Source organism: Phacochoerus africanus, chromosome 11 (assembly GCF_016906955.1).
Source record: "Phacochoerus africanus isolate WHEZ1 chromosome 11, ROS_Pafr_v1, whole genome shotgun sequence".
NCBI classification, from domain to species: domain Eukaryota; kingdom Metazoa; phylum Chordata; class Mammalia; order Artiodactyla; family Suidae; genus Phacochoerus; species Phacochoerus africanus.
This window is the reverse complement of record NC_062554.1, coordinates 83172085-83191772: the sequence shown is the minus strand read 5'-3', so window position 1 is coordinate 83191772 and position 19688 is coordinate 83172085. Positions and strand designations below refer to the sequence as shown.

Here is a 19688-nt window from a genome sequence, read left to right as displayed (position 1 = left end):
AATTGTACCTTGTACTTACTGCATCATTGGGATTATTGGCATTCATTGACTTTATAAATATTTTATAGGGGTCCTTACTTTCATGCTTCCCATGAAAATTTTCCCAGTTCTACTTTTGATTATGTTAAACTACTCCTCTTCCTGTGACATCGTCCTCTAAGGGACTCCCCCCACACCCCGTCTTTTGTTTTGCATGCAGACTTATTTCTAGCCTCACTTCTGAAATCTCCTGTCCCTACTTATAGACAGCAAATAGCAATTCTATTATTTTCTGAATTTCAGTTCTCCTCTTCCTTTGAGTTCACTTCAGCCCCTGCTCCTACCCATTTCACTATCTCTGCCCCGTCTCACCCCAGTTTCCTTGTTGCACTCAAGTCAGCTTAGTCATTCTCAGCTTCAGTTTAATGACTGATAATCATACACCAAATATCAACTTAGATTTATTTTGCAAATGCAAGAATTACTAATTGAGAGTTTGAGATATTACGGAAAATTCTATCACATTTCTACCCCTTGGATATTCAAACATGACAAAACTTTCTTTGCAGATTTGTTGAATACATTTTGTTGAACAAAGCAATGAATACATTCGCAGCTTTTATTAGATTGAATGAATGCAGTAATGACCAAATCAACCTCAGAAATAAATATAACTGATATATCCAACCTTTCTGTTTTAAATGAAAAATATATCTTGATTATTGAAGATAATAGATACCAACAAAATGCTTAGAGTTTCCATAAACTGTTACAGAATTTTCAATATGTAACTTACTATGAAAAGAATAGTTAAAATACATGATCTTGACCTAATTTTTCTGAGTTCACAATCTCTGACAAATTTAGTGGTTATAATAAATATTTCAGTATTTAAGTCTGATACTTTTTTTTTCAAATTAGAAAGAAGACTGCGAACTATGAGAAAATAATTCTACTACAGAGGGACCAAAAATTGAAATAAATAAATAAATAAATACATTGGAACACTACAGTATTCAGTGAATACTAGCAGAACTTGTGAAATATTCTAGGCATGTAACTATCTTCACAAAGTATTTTTGTAAATATTTTCCAGTTAGGTGATACTTAAAGAAGTGAATTGCTTTTCTGTGTTAAAGATACCATTGATTTTTTTTTTTTCTTCGCTGTGCCTGCAGCATGCAAAAATTTCCAAGTCAAGATCAAACCCATGCCACATCAGGGACTTGAGCTGCAGCAATGACATCAGATCCTTAACACACTGATCCACCAATTAACTCCAAGACACCATCAATTTTTTTCTTCTATTATGTATTACACTTAGACTAGTTCTCGTTTGCCTAGTAACCCAGCAATGTTATAAGAGCTTTCCTATTTTGTTTCTTGTCAGGCTCTATGCCAAAAGATAAGGATCCTTAAAAGAATATTATTTAATTGGTGTTTACTTGATGAGGTAAATATGGACTGTTTCCACTTTTTAAGTGAGGAAATAGCAGCATAAAGAGCATGAGCATAGCAGGATTGAAGCGCTCAGGCTGCAAAGCATGTGCTCATAATTACCATTGTGCCCAGCTGTGAACAAGGCTGTGCCTTCCTTGTTTCACTAAATTAGTCCATCTTAAGTCTTTATGCCATAACATCATGTGCAGTATTCCAGTGCTGCATGCCTGAAGTCCTGACTTGCTTACATCCACTCTGGTCCTATCCTAGACCTTAATTATGGCACAGTGGTTGACTTCTTTCTTGTCAGGCATGGGGAGAGTTTCTTCCCATCATACTGATGGGATAATTCTCTCTGTAGACCCCAAACAGGGCTTTCTGTGAGGGGTCTGACTCTTTCTGAACCCTCCTAAAGGGAGTATCTGTGGTTTCTCTTTCTAGGATTGTTCTGTAACACTACAGTTCCTCTTAGGAAGTTAAGGTTTACATCAGGTTTTGGGCAATTTGAATTTTACTACCAGAGTACTTTAATCAGAGCATCACCAAAACTATGCAAAGTTGATTTAAATATTTCTTTGCTACTTAGGTACTAGCTTCTATATGTATTATATAAAATGCATCTTAGGTTCTGTAGAGAGATTCTGATCTAATGATTAACTGTTACTAAAACTGTTACAAATTGGGATTTCTGGATTTTCAATGTAACTAAAGTCTACCTAGAATAGCCCCTCAATTAGGAATAAATTGAAATTATAAAAGTAATCATTTGGCTTACACTTTAGTCATCGATTATGTCATCTATACTGTTTACATCATTTTAAATTTCTAGGCCTCAAAACTAGGAAGTTTTAATCAAAAGAAGTATTTTTTTTTTCCCTAGTAAAAAACCAGTCAGGAATTTGCTAAGTGGAGCAAAATTATATTTAAGGGAGCATTTTGCTCATAGAAATCATATAGTTGTGATAATAATAGGTATATAGTAAGTTTATTCTTTCCACAATTTTGTCCATAGAATTTAAGGTTAAAGTGAACTGTTCTGGAAGTTTCCTGGCAATGCGAATCCTGTGTGTTGTGTGTGAACAAGGCCAAAAGCAGGATTTATGTTTTAAATTCTCTTCTTGGCATGTCTCTCTAGGTTCTCTGAGGTCAAAGCTTTTTTCCAGTAACCTGAGCTAGTCTGCCTGGTTTCATGAGCTCTTTTGTATGAAACACATGTAAACAATAGGAATTTTCAATACGATTGTTAATATTTAAGTAAAATGTTCTCATTTACTGCATAATTTGAGACATGGGTTTCTGTTTTGGAATTTAAGCTTAAGCTATATATTTGTACTTTTTCTTTCACTCTTGTCAAAATAGCTTAGAATTTTAACAGATTTTTTTTATTTATAGGAGATGAAAAATAAAATATTTAAATCCCAGTAATGTTTGTCAAAGACAATTTTAAATAGCTTTGGCGTTTTGGACTAAAATGGCAATCTTGGAATTTCAGTTTAATAAAATGCTTAGGAATGGTTAGAGTTTTTTGAATTTCAGAAAAAAATTCCTGAAATTCAAAAAATAACCTTACACAAAACTTAAAAGATAATCTTTAAAAAGTATAAAAGAAAAATACATAGCATATCATATTTTGTTAACGTGCCATGTATAAGATGTTAATTGGTATAGAAAAATATTTCAAGAAAGGAAGACAAACTCATAATAAAATATAACTGGATGAATCATTTCCAAAAATGATAAAAAATTAATTACCAAAAGGAAAGGTAACATTCTGAGTAGCAATAATCTACTACATACATTTAATAAATTAAATATGCAAAAAGAATACCAGCATTTCTATTTGGTATTATTCTGGATATATTATATAAAGCAATTAGATAAGAAAAAAGGATTTAGATATAGAAATATTTAAAAGGAGGCAGAGCACATATAATTATGTATAAATGATAGGACTATATTCCAAGAAAAATGAAGTAATTGAGGGAATTCCTGCTGTAGCCTGGTGGGTTAAGGATCTGGTATTGCTGCAGCTGTGGAGTAGGTTGCAGCTATAGCTGGGATTCAGTCCCTGGCCTGGAAACTTCCATATATTATGGGTGCAGCCATTTTAAAAAAATAATTGATTGAAAGGAACTGATATAAAATAACAGTATTGTAAGGTGGCTATTTAAAAGATTAATAATAAGTAATCAAAATTTTTCCTATATAAGACATAAGCAATTAAAAAGATAAAATAAGAAAGGGGTATATTACAGTAAATGCAAAAATAAGATAAATTATCCTGGAAATTGATAAAAATAAATACATAAATACATTGGATTTAATATGAAAAACTTGGACCTACTAAGAATCATATGAGAAAACATAGTAAGTAGGAAATTATATCTTTTAAAAAGATAGGACCTGATATTATAAAATATTCCAGTTTTCCCACAATTTATCTGTTCAATCAGATCCCATTGCATTACCAAAGATTTAGGATTATATTCATAGCAAGGTATTTTGAATCAAAATGATATCAAATTTTATCTGAAAATACAGACTTTTTATATAACCAAATTTTTTTTAAAAATAAAATAAATGAGGAATGTGACTCTTGCCCAACCAGATATGTAAATTTATTACAAAACTACAGTAACTAAAATAGTTTGGTATACTGGTTCAGAGTAACAGATATAGAGATGGAAATTTATTATATAATAAATTGTATCTTTCAAGTGAGGGAAAAGTAAATTATTGAAAATTTCTATTAATATAGATATTAGGTATTTTGGCAAAAATTAGACAAGATTTCTGTTTAACTCTTGAACCAAAATAATATAAAATGATTCAAATATTACAGTTTAAAATATCAAATCATGAAGGCCAAAACATACAACAAACACAAGGAAATATGTATAATACAGACCACAACTTAAAGTTGCCAAAAGAATTTAGAATTTGTACTGATGAGGGCTCACAAAGCATCTAAGGATCATTTACTCAAGAAAATATTTAAGTACATTTGTGATTGGGCAGGGTGTAGGGTGATTACAATGATAGATATGAGCACCTTTGGCGACTGAAACATCCCTTTGGAGCTTCTAGTACCCTGGATATAGCACATTTCCCGTAATACCTATAGTTCAACATGAGTAATGCTACGTTAGCAATATGTAGAAGCAAGAGTTAGAGTTATCACCTTTAAGTTTAGGAATTTGTAATTTTCAATTTTTTTTCTGATTTATTTATTTAAGATTTTTATTTTTTCTCTTGTAGTTGATTTACAATGTTAAATCTATTTTTTGTAATTGAAGTAAAAGTTCATGTACAATATTGTGTCAGTTTCAGGTGTACAGCAAAGTGATTCAGTTATACATATATATGTATCTTTTTTCAGATTGTTTTCCTGCATAAGATAATACAAAACATTGAGTAGATTTCCCTGTGCTATGTAATATGTCCTTGTTGGCTTTCTATTTTATATATAGAAGTGTGTATATGTTAATCCCAGACTCCCAATTTTTCTAGGATAATTGCAATTTGGAATAACTCTTGTTAATACTTATTTGTAATTGGCTAGATTTAAATTGTGTCCTGAATGGAAAGAAATTGAGAAAATTATTAATTTGGTATAATAATAATAACACTTTCAAAAATAAAAACAAATTATTTGACAAGTAAAAATATTTGTTAGAGAAAGTTTCTTTAAATGGATTAAAAAATATAGTACCTGTGATGGAGTTCCCGTCATGACGCAGTGGTTAACGAATCCGACTAGGAACCATGAGGTTGCGGGTTCGGTCCCTGCCCTTGCTCAGTCAGTGGCTTAAGGATCCGTTGTTGCCGGGAGCTGTGGTGTAGGTTGCAGACACGGCTCGGATCCCGCGTTGCTGTGGCTCTGGCGTAGGCCAGCGGCTACAGCTCCAATTTGACCCCTAGCCTGGGAACCTCCATATGCCACAGGAGTGGCCCAAGAAGTAGCAAAAAGACAAAATATATATATATATGTATATATATATATATATGTATATATATATATATATGTATATATAGTACCTATGAAAATACTTGGGCAAATATATTTTACACTTCAAAACCAAGGTTAGTATTGATAATGTCTTCCTCTTGGTAAAAATCACTGTATATAGCCTCAGGTATCTCAGCACTTATATTTTCTTAATTTAAAATGTTATGATTAATAGAAAATAAGTTTTTCAAATTAATAACTTAAAATGCAACTTCGGGGATTTGGGGTAACTTTATTAAAAAAAAATAAGCCCTTGCAGGAAAAGTAAACAGTCAATCTGGAAAAATACCAGATCAGAGCATTAAGGACAGATATTTTTAGGAGCTGATTCTCTGATATATGCATATACACCTATATATGTATGTATATACATATATAAATTACTATACAGACGTCTTTGAAAAATCAACGTAATGAGATTTAAGTTTGTTTTATTTTAATGAACTTGCATTTTTGTTTCTGAGATCTGATTATATTTTTTCATCTGTCAATAGACATTTAAGTTGTTTCCATGTCTTGGCTATTGTGGATAGTGCTGCTGTGGACATAAGGTTGCATGTATCTTTTTGAATTTCAGGTTTGTCTGGATATATGCCCAGGATTGATTTCTGGATCATATGGTAGTTCTCTATTTAATTTTCTGAGGAACCTCCATACTTTTTTCCATAGTGGTTGTACCAATTTATATTCCTACCAACAGTATAGGAGGGTTTCCTTTTCGCCACACTCTTACCAGCATTTGCTATTTGTAAACTTACTAATGGTGGCCGTTCTGACCAGTGTGAGGTGTTACCTCATTGTAGTTTTGATTTGTATTTCTCTAATGATTAGTGATATTGGGCATCTTTTTATGTGCCTACTATTTTCTCCATTTCTATTGGTTTCTTTTCATTATTTTTATGGTTTCCTTTGCTGTGCAGATGCTTCTAGGTTTGATTTTTTTTTAATTAACTTGAAAGTATTTTATAAATTCAGAAAATAATATAACCAAATTGAGAGTCAGCAAATAAATCTTTCAAAATTATGCAATTAGACTATATTTTAGAACCTGATTATTTTCAGTAATATTCTGGTATGGAGAAGGAATATTTGAACACTTCAGCTGTAGAGGACACTATTGCAATTGTCATACAGAATAATCTCAAAAAATCACCACCACAGTACTATAAAGGGGTATTGATATTCTCTTTTAAAGATAAGGAAGCTGTGACTCATGGTAAATGATTTGCTCAAAGTCACAAGTCTTAGAAGTGAAAGTCTGAATTCAAAGTTTGTCCATTTTTGGGTGTGGAACTGGTGCCAAATTTAATTTCTGATCCCTAAAAACTGCAATACAGGGAGACCAGAAGGGCAACATTTGTGTAAAAAACTAACATTATTTTAGCTTTTTCTTAGTTGGTTTCTTTATAAAGAAACTTAAGTGTCCCTGAAATATGGCTGCTGGATAAATTTGCAGGGATTGGCAGTTCTCTTTCAAACCTCTTGGGGTTACGCCAAAGGGACGAGGTCCCATGGGAATTTGGTCTGAATTTTCATCCAAATGAACACCTGCTGTCATTGTTCCGGATCCATCCTTTAGTCAGCAATGCCAGCTCCCTCTTTGTCATGGAACCCATTCAACAAAAGGAAAAGGCATGCCAGTGTTCCTCAATAGTTTATCATTTTCCCCTCTCCTTGCTACATGATCCGTTGCCTGAGTATCTTGGAGATGGATGAGGAGCTAAGATTAAGTTTACCACTGGCTTGTTGGTGTTCTATATTTCTAAGAAATTACTCGGTTACAGTCCAGTCTACTTAAGTCGTTTTTTTGATATTCCCTCTCTCTTTCCTCCTACCTCTTCTCCTTTCCCCTCTCCTTCACTTTGTCTTATTTATGTTGCTTTGGAAAGGAAGAGACCTGTTATTGCAAAAATATATGCTTGTAAAATGCAAATTATAGTACACAGTCTACTTTTAAAAGTTTCATCCTATACCTTAGCGGAAGCAAATAATTCAAGCAGAGGTAAATTCAATGGTAGTCTCCCTGTGGATAACTAATATTGATCATTCATTCTTAGTGCTTGATTCATATTTCTTTGCTTTCATTTAACTGATCTGTTGGATGTATGCATTTAATTATAAGGTATTCCAAATTGAGTTTGAATCAGATTAAAGTCAAAATAAATGATTTTTTAAAAATTAATTGACAAAAATGCTATGCTGCATAATATACCATAAATAGCCCAACTTTCTGTTATTTCATACTGCAGCTTCACATTCTGACGAAAGTATATTTAATGCTTGTTAGTGAGAATTCTTTAAAAAGGAAGAAACTCTGTGACTGGGTGTGAGAGCATTTGGACCAATAAAAATGAGCATCTTGATATTCTTAGCAAACTAGGAAATTGACCAAACATATGTAACAAAGTTACGTCCTAGAATATCCCACCATAGAATTTTTATAAGTTTTTAATTTTATAACTGTTTCAGTACACACCTGTCTGTACCTTGTGTCCTTTATACTGTGGATTAATTCAATTATTCAACACTGTTTAGAGGAGAAAATGTACAGAAAACTTATATTTCTGTCATAGCTCTATCTTGCAGGGAAAGGCAGCTCTGCCATCTGCAGCGGGCTTTGGTCCCTCTCTTGTGCCTCATGCTTTGTTATGCATGAGTAAGCCCATTAGCCTTTTCATTTCATTCATTAGACTTTTAATCCTTGATTAGTGTTTTCAGTATTCTCTCAAATACACAACTTCTTTATTTCTTTTGTATTTGGTTTTTCTCTTTCTTTTATTCTCACTTTGAAACAAAATTAATAGTTAATTGCAACAATAGCTCTATTTCTATTGAGGTGACTGGTAAATATATTAGTTTCTCATTGGGGTGATTAATCATGTGTAAGATGAAGAATGGGAAAATATCTCTTTGCTTGGAATTTCGGGGACAACTTTTAAAAGTCAGCAAGAACAGTCTCTGCTTGAAAAACTTGAATCACAGTATTCTACCAATCTCACACATTGTGTGATTCTCTTAGAAACTGAATTTCCTAAAAGGAAGAAACATCCATTAAAGAGCAGAACTGATGCATTTGGGGTCTCAGAGCTTAGTTACACTTGTTACCAATTTTCCAAAAATAAATGTTTCTCTTTGTTCCTTTTCTTTGTTAAGCCAGAAAGTAGCTGATGGAATGAAGAGTTAATTATTACATATCCAACATATTCTTTGCAAACCTTAAAATCATGTATTATACTTACCTTTACTAGATATGCACCCTCACACTATCTTTTTACCCCTAATTAATCTCAAAGAACTTGGAGCTTCTCTACCCAATCATTTCTCACTTATGCCATCCTTTTAGCTTTCGTATAACAATATTTTCAACTACTTTTGACATCTTTGTTCATATGAACTGCCTTAAACCTATTTTAAGCATGAGGCCAAAACCAGTTATTAAAGGAGATATATGCATTTGTTAGAAATCCATTCCTGGAATTAAATATGAAAAATAAGCAACAGTAACTGAATCACACTTTTTCAGTCTGTAGTCTAAAATCCACAGAATTTGTGTTGATTACACATTTTTGCCTAATTTCAGAACATCTTCTTGGCAATGTAATTCATGGGAAAATTTAATTTAGAATATTATTATTTTTTTCTCTTTTAATCATTATTTCCACATGATAATAAGATTATAAACTGTCTTGTTTTTCATTTCTCTTTCTCTCCTTAGGATGCTTCTATTGCACACAGATTCCACATCATGAGAGAAAAACACCCAGAAAAATTCAACAGTAGGTAAGGTAACAAATGACATATTATAATTGTGTTTGCTGTTGATGACCTGTGTCATAAAAGGGATCACAATATGGTAGAAAGCATTTTGCATGTAATGACTGAATAGGGTTTAGTGTGTGTGTAAGTATTGACAGAAATGTAAAATAATAATTTTTCTTACTAGTTTTCATGAGGTTATAATGGGGAGTCCAATGTTGTTATCTCTAGCCCATTCTTAGGTGCCAAGAAGAAAGATTTCGTGTGTAAGGTGAAAATAGCATTTTATTAAGATGTACTGCAAGTCTTTCCATGGCTAAGTATATGAGGGGTGATCATCCTAATCCTACAGGAAAATATGAGGCTCTGATTATTTGATCATTCTGAGTAACTGTGCATTGCATAAGTAACATATAACGACTTGAATCTTTGTACTATCAGTCCTATATTGTTGGTCTCAGCTAAATGCAAAGTAAACCAAAAAAAAGAAAATGTCAATATGGACAAAAACTACTTTTAAAGAGTTTTTTCTTCAAGGTAAAAAGCATTGACCAAAGTACTTTTGCCACTATAACAATATGCAGACATTATTTCTTCCAAAATATAGGCATTGACTTTTTCTCATATTCAAGGAAATAGAGAAAGCTTTGACTATATTATCTTCCCCATTTCTAGAGGGAAATATGGCTGTCTTCACCCCACTCTTCAGGAAAAATGAGGCAGAAAAAGTGAATCATCTTTTGCTTCATTTGAACTCATTTTTACTCTGTTCATTTCACAAAGTTATGAAATCATAATCAGCATTTATATACAGATATTTAAGTGATTTTTATATTAATGTTCAAAGCGAAAGGCCAGTAGTCTTTGAATTTGGCTGGATCGACCATTGTGCCATAATGTTACAGAACACTTATAATTGCTCCTACAAATTCTTACATTTATTTCAGTTTTGTCATGCAGTAGTGGATTGACATAATTTTCTTCCATGTAGTTTCATAGTAAATAAATGCTGTTAAAAACCGTTTTAGATTTTTCTTAACTATAGATTTTAGTGTTCTCTTTATACAAGAATAATTGTATTAAATAGTTTAACAATTAGTGAGGTAATAACTGATTTTTCATTATGTTAATCTCTTTACATGTTTTAGGTTAAAATAAGTTTCAAGCAGAAAAAAAGATGTTATTTGAAAAATGTTGCTTCCCGTGTACCCTTTCAGGAGTTTTACAATTTAAAAGCTCATTAAAGGCATTAGGAAGTACACAGGGGGAAGTGTTTAATGGGGGGAAAGTTTTGTCCCAAACTTATTGAGCACAGAGGAGGTGGGAGAGAGAGGGGAAAGGGTGGGAGGGGAGAAAACCAGTGGAACAGAGAGATTGGGGAGTGGGGAGTGAGAAATAAAAACTTTAAGTTTTAGAGTGGTATGTCAGTATGTTTAGGTTACACTCAAATTGACAGACTATATGTAAGAATGCTGATCTTTATGATGATCCCTCAAATGTGAGAGGCTAATGAATTCTGTTCTCCAGAATAATTTTAATTCTTTTTAATAGTAAAGACTTCTCTTATTCATATATGTCTATTTAGGTTTTTGTTATCGATTGTAGTACCAATTTAGGACATTCCTCATTGCCCAATATGTGGTTAGATGCCATTTACTTCACTATGCTTGTAAACTCCAGTGTGTTTATAAGATGTAAGAGTACTTCTTATTGAAACTTATTTTTACATTTCAGTCACAGATAAATCTTGCTATTATAGTTTAAAGGGAATGTTTCATTTGGAACAGTAACAACATGGAAAAGACTTTGTGTATTGACTAGGTCACATGTTTCTGTTGTGAGTTCAGAGAATGCAAGATCTATCAGTGGATGCTCAGTGTGTTATTGCCAACTATTTTTTAAAGTAACAGCCCTAAAATTATAGATATTACCCAGTTAATTATCCATATGTATTTCAGTCTACGATTTTGCAGATTGTCTTCACTTAGAGTTACAAGCATTTAGACAATTCTCTAAACTATAATGCAACATATTCAGAATATGAACATTTTATGATAAATTTCTATGAAAAAGACCTGCTAGATATTGTGCACAAGTAATCTCATACTTACAAGGACAGATTTCCACATTTCATGATTGAGACAGATTCAGCTATAGCACTTTCATATTTTCAAGAATTTGCAAATGGGCTTTTTTAAGTACTCCTAATAATGGTGTTTCAGATCAGATCTTTTGTCACAATAAATCATATGCCATTAATATAATCTCCTAGCATGCTCACCTTGAAATTCATTTATATTTTAAAGAACATGATGTTTCTAACATTATCTTAAGGAAATTAATTACCAAAATATATAGTTCTCTCTATGCTTCTTATGACAGAAATTGAAAGAACTGGGAATGATAATGATTTTTCCGGTGGTACTTAAGGGAGTGCTAGTTGAGAGGTTTATATCATATTCTTTTCCAAATTTCTCTGTAAATCTAAGTTAACTGTTAGAAGGAAATATATGCTGTTCAACTTTCTAAACTTTAAGGTAGTCTGTAGTCAAAATTAATTTAATTAAATGTCTTTTTAATCTGAAAAAATTCTGAAAATATTTATGCTATTTAAAACCATTTCCTACATAATATTGGTGTTTAGAATATTTACATAACTTGACGATTATTTACAGTCATATTTATACTTATAATTCAAATGTATTACACCTTTCTGGGTTTTATTTAGAAAAAACATTTTAAGTTCTTGCTTTTTAAAAATGGTATTAACAATTATATGTAAATACACTAAAATATGCATCTATTAATAATATAATTATGAACTTATAATGATTTTGGATAAAATATAGAATAAATTTCCTGTGTAAAACTGTGCAGCATTGACAGGGGCTTTTAGGTAACTCTTCAAAATTTAACTAACTATAGAAAAAGTATTGAGAGTTTACAAAGATTTCTTAATATTGTAGTCTTAGCTTTTTTAAAAGAGCCAATTCAGATTCTTAACACACAGCACTTAATACATTTGCTAGAAAACCCTGAAGGCTGGCAGTACTCTACAAGGGTACTATTTCGGAGTTCTCATTGTGGCTCAGCAGTAATGAACCCAACTAGTATCCATGAGGATGTGGCTTCAACCCCTGGCCTTGCTCGGTGGGTTAAGGATCTGGCATTCCCATGAGCCGCGGTGTAGGTCACAGACCAGCTTGGATCCCATATTGCTGTGGCTGTGGTGTAGGCCAGAGGATACAGCTCATAATTCGACCCCTAGCCTGGGAATTTCTGTGTTTAGGGCAGGTGTGGCCCTAAAAAGAAAAAAAAAAAAGATACTATTTCATTAAGTCGCATTAATTATTTAAAAGTATTTGTTCTCTATTTCCCTAAGGGAGACAAAGATCATTTTAAGAGGTGTGTGCCTAATTTCCGTCAAACTTTCTGTTTTTTTATGAAGGTATCTACAAATAGAAAACCAAAATTGTTATGTAAATTTAAAATAAGGCAGTTTCCCTCAGAATCTGGATATGATACATGACAGAGGGCCTTGCCTTCCAAATGTGTGACGAGAAGAAACAAAATGAAAAGGTGGTATTAAAGACTGTTAATGTGGTATTACTCTATGACTGAAACTTAAATTTGAAAAGAATTTATGCTCTATAAATTACTCGAGAAATTAATAGTATACATGAATTTAGAAAATTTGCATATACGTTTAAGATCTCACTCATTCTGTGGAATGATTCTTGATTTTTTTTCTAACTGTATGTAATGAGACTCTTTCTCTCTGGGACATTAGTATCTACACAGTGCATGGAACATAACGAACACTAGATAGGTATTTGGTAAATTTATTCATTATTTAATATTGAGTGTATATTTGTTTTCAAAATACCCTGCAACTTTTATAGTTTATGCTTTTTATAGTACCAAAATGGTAACACAGAAATAGTTGAAGTATGCCTAAAATGAGTCTTCATTTTGAAGAACTATTCTTTTAGATGCTAATAATGCCTTTTACTTTTTTCCACTCTTCATGTATTTAATATTCAAAACGTTCAGACAGCAGTGTTAAACAGAAATTTTTCAATATAAATCTTTGAGCATTATGAATACCATGCTAATGAATAACATAAACTTACTTATAGATTTGTTGTAGCACTTTTATAATCAACTTAAGTTAGTAATACGTTATTATCTGTCAGTTATTACTATTTATCTGGTGATGGTGTTGAACTTACAAAGACTGTAAAGATTTGTCTCACTTTTTCTGTATGTGTGTGATTTTGCAAGTTGCATATCATGTGATATTAAGCTAAAAACTATAAAATTCAGTTTGGCATAAAGTATAACAATCCAGAGATAACTGACACAAATGTTTTATTAATCAAAACAGGTAATAAAATATAGTGATTTTGAAGAGCCAATTTTATACCTGTGCATTACTTATTTTAAACTTTGTTTATATTTCTTAACTTGAAAATTTTTCTACAGTCCTTTATATGTGAAAAATTATAATTTCCAAGTTAATAGAGAAATAAAACCTATGAATCTTTTTTTTTTTTTACTTTCTATGTTGGTATTGTAGGGACAGAGCAGACAGACAAGAAGTCTGAAACAAACATATGTCAATTGATAGCTAGACAGAAAATTTCAACCGAAATTTTAAAATAAAATATAAAGTTGAAAATGATATTTCAGTAGTGATGGAAAATGCTATATCATAACCTAGTATTTTTACGATTTAAAGGCCACTTAGAAATTGTTTCTCTAAGTGTTTATTTTATTCAATAAAATAAATGTTCAAACCTTTAAAAGCATTGTTCAAATTCTGCATGACATTGTGTTTAGGGCATTTGATCTCACTTTTGTATCCATTGGTCAGGACAACATTATTGTACAGTGAAGCATTTTTTTTCTGTGGAAAAATGTAAATTATGTTTTAATGTAAACTTTTAATGTTTTAATGTAAACACGTATAAATGGTACCACCTTTTAGGTACCAGCTAGGGAAATGACAGTACTTACATTAAAAATTTAATCTTTGTCACTTTTAGTATTTTTGAATAAAATTTATATTAGGAGTTCCCATTGTGACTCAGTGGGTTAAGAACCCAACTAGTATCCATGAGGATGCGGGTTCGATCCCTGGCCTCACTCAGTGGGTTAAGGGTCCAGTGTTGCTGCAAATTGCAGCATAAGTTGCAAACACAGCTCAGATCTGGTGCTGCTGTGACTGTGGCATAGGCTGGCAGCTGCAGCTCCAATTCGACCCCTACCCCTGGAACTTCCATAAGCCATGGGTGTGGCCCTAAAAGAAAAAAAATCTATATTCCTTAGGAAGGTTAGCATTATACAAGGACCTTTTGGACAGACTTATGAGAATTCTATGACCTAAAACATTTTTTTTTAATGTCTTTATTTTCTGTGTACCTAACTAACTTTGGTCTGCTTTTAAAGAAGAAACATACTCATTGTTCATTATCACTTAGAATGACTACTCAGTTATATCCTTTAAATAGTATTTCCTAAATTTTTTGTCTAAACATTATCAAATCAGTTTTTCCAGATGACTAAACCATTACCGTCATCTAAGTCATATAGTGTGTAGATAAATAGATAATATATAAATTTGTGTGTGTACATACACATTAATTATGTGTAAATTTATTTATTTATGTACATATATACTACATGTATTTTCTGAGTTTCAGATTTTCTTATTTATGTAAATTTTTCATAATTGTATGTATTCTTTCTACAATGTATTCCAATATAAAACCTTTAAATTAATTTACTAATAGGAAGTTCCCAGAGGGTTATCAACCCAGTTAGTATCAATGAGGATGTGGTTTTGATCCCTGGCCTCACTTAGTGGGTTAAGGATCTGATGTTGCCGTGAGTTGTGGTATAGGCTGGCAGCTACAGCTCCAATTCAACCCCTAGCCTGGGAACTTCCAAATGCTGAAGATGCAGCCCTAAAAAGACAAAAAAGAAAAAAGTTACTAATAACCGTACTTTTATATTCATTTAGGTTCATTTCTGAGTTGAAACTCATTTAAATATTTGTATGATCTGAGCAGATAGAAATATGAATAGTATACAGAGTTCCCGTCGTGGCGCAGTGGTTAACGAATCCGACTAGGGACCATGAGGTTGCGGGTTCGGTCCCTGCCCTTGCTCAGTGGGTTAACGATCCGGCGTTGCTGTGAGCTGTGGTGTAGGTTGCAGACGCGGCTCGGATCCCGCGTTGCTGTGGTTCTGGTTTAGGCCGGAGGCTACAGCTCCGATTCGACCCCTAGCCTGGGAACCTCCATATGCTGTGGGAGTGGCCCAAAGAAATAGCAAACAGACAAAAAAAAAAAAAAAAAAAGAAAGAAAAAAAAAGGAATATGAATAGTACGGTTAAGTAAATTAGATCTGTGTACGCAGTGATTGGGGCAGGAGGTGAGTCACCTGAATCTTTCTTCATTATTTCCTTGTATCATTAAAGAAGATCACTCGCTTTTATATCCAGGTTATTCAGAATCAAGTTTGTAAGATAACTCTTTGGAATAGAGTGAGAACTGGAGGATAAATAAGGAAGAGGTTCAACAACCTCCTTCTGTCTTTGCCTCTCGCTCTTTTCTTCATTCTTTCCAGATTTCTTATCCTGCTCTCTTTTTTTCTTTATTTTTGACGTTGCAGTGGAGTAACAGAAGGGTGAATGAAGGTCCTGAAGTTTAAGATGAAATATTCCTATCTGCTGTTGAGCTGGTTGATTATTTACTCTGTAGACACTTAATAAGGAGTTCTTTTTATATAATGGGCATGCACCTAAACACTCAGTCTTTTGATTCTGTAAGACAAATGAGGGAAATGAATTTGAGGTTATGTAGAAATCTTAGATGATTATATGTTCTGCAGAGAATATAGGAGAAAGAGTCTCCATTACCAGTACAGAGGGAGAAATATTTCTTGAGCTCCCAAGTTAAGGTGACTCATGAGCTCTCAAGGATATATGTTGAAATCAGGGTTGCTTATTTATTGTCTGATATAGCTGAAAACAAAACATTTATTTCTAGTTTTCCTTTGCAAGATACATTTTATTAATACCATCTCCAAGCAAATATTCTAAATATTTCCTCCTTGATTTTGCATTTCTATTCAAAGGATTCATGTTTTTGCTTTACATGAATTTTCAAATGTTTTATGCAAAAATTTTATACACACACACAAACATGCAAACACATGCACATACTTTCTAGGATACAAAATAAAGAAATAAGGATTTGTGAAGTGACAGTAGTTAATTTAGACATGTCCACAAAAAGCACAACTGAATAATCCAAAATATTGAATATCTTCTTAAAGAGAAGAGTGCTAAACACTAAGAAGGCAGTTTAACAATTTCTGCTCGTTAGTATAGATTTGGTGTCTAAATGGAAACTTATAGGAAATAGTTATCAAGTTAAAGCACTACATTATTCCTTGCTTTTTATAAGCTGAAAACAAATATATATATGGATATATTATATATAAATATGTACATCATATATATAATTTCAGGTAGTCCATAGTATATCATCAATTTTGAGGGAAAAACTAAAGATAAGTTTAGCCATCAGTTAAAGCTACTATTTCTAGGATCTCTATCCCCAATTTATCAAATGTTTTTGTGTTGAAAACTCTGAAGCTCCTGTTTTCTTTGTTATGCTCACTTTCTGTTTTTCTGGTTTAGTCTCTAAACTGCATGAAGAGCCAGGTATGCTCTGGGGGCTGAGAGGATCCACTAATGTAATTAGACAATGGGCTGCTGACTTTGGGAAAGGACCTTGTAATACTGACCAATGATAATAACAGATTTTTTTCCTTTGATTTTCATAGTTGATCTATCTATAGGCTAGCATTTGGAATTGGTTAGAGTTCAGCTTTTCTATTCTTTAGTATAAAGTTAGTGCCATATGTTAATTTGATAAGAAGTTTAAATAAATACCTAATTTGTAGTATCCAGGTGCTTTAGGATTTACTCCATCAATGGTATAATAAAAGTGTTTTTGATTCTTCAGCAGTAAAATTTGTTGATTCTTGGTGGAAGTTACCACTGACACAGAAGCTTGAGGACCTTTGTCATACTGCTTCTTTACAGGACATATTAAGTGTAAAGTACATCTGTCTCGAACTGTTTCCAAAGAGTTTAATCACCTCATTATAAGGTGATTTTACCTGGAACGTAATCCCCCTGGCATGGCTAATTGGAACTGATTTAGGTGCTCTCTCTTGCTTCTTGCTCCACCTAAGTGTTAATTACTAATGCTTTTCCTTTTGGAATACATGTTCTTATATGGGTATGTTCAGCATTATTTTCTGACTGAATATAATTAAAACTCTAAACACTTAACCTTGAGTGGCTAATTTACTTTAAAAAAAGATTTCCTTACTTACATTTTTTTTAGAAAAGAAAGATAATCTCAAATATGCAGCATTTTTAAGTTTGTGTTTTCTACTCTGTACTTCTATATGACTATTGTTTTCACAAAGTAGGGAATCTTATTTAAGCCACCCCTAATCCTATGTACTAGCTTTAAAATCTGAAGATAATATGTTCTTAATGGGTAAATGTCTGAGGAGATTTAGAAAGTAGTACAAAATCTTAATTTATTGGGAACTTTTAATTTAAATTTTTAAAATTCTCTCCCTCCCCACCTCCACTTTTAGCAAGAAAATAAGACATTGTATTTTTTAAGATTTTTATATGGCAAACATGTATAAGGAACCAAAAATATGCTAATTGCCAGGACATTCCCTTTACTATTGTATTGCTTCATAATAAACTTTTTTTGCCACCATAGAGTAACAATTCGATTTCTTCCCCTTCCCAATAATGTTGTTACTACATTGTTCAAGCCCTACTAACAGTGTCCTAAGACTTGTCATTGTCTCTCTGTCTCTTCCAGATTCTTCCCACCCTTTAATTCCAAAGCAAATGTCACATGTTTTCTGGTTTTGTTTTGGCAGCCATTCACTTCCACAATCAAAATCTCTTCTGTTTACTGTTACTGAGTACAAACTACTTGAGAGTTTAGCAATGTTAAAACAGTGATTTGATTATATGTATAGTTCTGTGGGTCAGTAGTTCAGGTGGGGTGAAGCATGGATGGCTTTTCTTTGCTTTATCATGCCTGGGCTTTCAACTGGGAAGATTCTGTGGTTGGAAATGATTTGATATCAATAGATGGAGTTATCTGGAGGCATGGTAACTCTCATTTCTTTTGGCTGATGCTAGTTGTTGGTTGAGAACTTATCTGTTGCACTTACTAATCAGTGTTCTCCATAGAAACAGACCTGGTTTACATATCCTTCATATGTATACATATAGTATATAGCACTCATATAGATATGTGTGTGTATATATATATATAAAATATATGTACATGCATATGATTATCAGTCACATGACTATGGTGACTAAGAAATCCCAGAATCTACCTTCTGCAAGCTGGAGACCCAGGAAAGCAGTGGTGTAATTCCCGAAGGTCTGAGAACCAGGGGAGCAGATGATGTTAATCCTGTTGGAGGGCCAGAGAAGATGAGATGAGATGTCCTGTTTCAGTCAGTGAGGCAGGGAAAAGGGGCGGATTCCTCCTTCTTTTGCCTTTTGTTCTTGTTAGTCCCTTAACAGTTAGGATGATGCCTCCCCATACTGGGAAGGGTGATCTATTGAGTCCATCAATTCAAACGCTCATCTCATCCAGAAACACACAAACAACCCCAGGAGTATTGTTTAATTTGAACACCCTGTGGCCTAATTGTCACATAAAATTAATTATTACAGGTACTTAAAAATGGCTCCTTCTGAGTTTTTTCAGAGTGTGGTGGCCTAGGATGCCTGGACTTCTGACTTGGCAGCTCAGGCCTCCAAAGGTTAGTATTGCAGGAAAACAGGTAAAAGCTCTGTAGCATTTTCTTGACTTAGCTTTGGAAGTCAGAGCTTCACGTTCCCTGTACTTTTCTTTTTCTTTCTTTCTTTCTTTCTTTCTTTCTTTCTTTCTTTCTTTCTTTTTCTTTCTTTCTTTCTTTCTTTCTTTTTTTTTTTTTTTTATCTTTTTAAGACTGCACTCATGACATATGGACGTTCCCAGACTCGGATTCCAGTTGAAGCCACAGCTGCCAGCCTGCACCACAGCCACAACAATGCCAGAGATGAGCCATGTCTCCACCCTACACCACAGGTTGGAGATCTGCCACAGATCATGGCAACGCTGGATCCCCAACCACTGAGGAAGGCTAGGGATCAGACCTGCGTCCTCATGGACACTAGTCTGTTTCATTACTACTGAGCCACAGTGGGAACTCCCCCTGTACTTTTCTTGATTGAAGTGGTCAAAAGCTTACTCAGATTCAAAGGAAGGAGACATGTATAGCACCTTTCAAGCACAGGAATATTAAAATGTGTTCTAAAACCTTTATAGAGGGGATTCAGTATGAATAAAAACAGATTGTTTCAAAAGAGATTAGAGTTTAATGGGAATCA

General features: G+C 33.1%; 1 protein-coding gene across 4 annotated transcripts in view; it reads left to right on the top strand.

Annotated features, from left to right (window-relative positions):
* The window catches only part of DGKB (diacylglycerol kinase beta), a 708921-nt gene that overhangs the window by 393721 nt on the left and 295512 nt on the right, over positions 1 to 19688 (top strand). For all 4 annotated transcript variants that reach the window (XM_047753443.1, XM_047753441.1, XM_047753442.1 and 1 more), the window contains one exon: positions 9144 to 9208. In XM_047753443.1, the coding sequence (XP_047609399.1) occupies positions 9144 to 9208 (65 nt within the window). The remainder of the gene's footprint in view (positions 1 to 9143; positions 9209 to 19688) is intronic.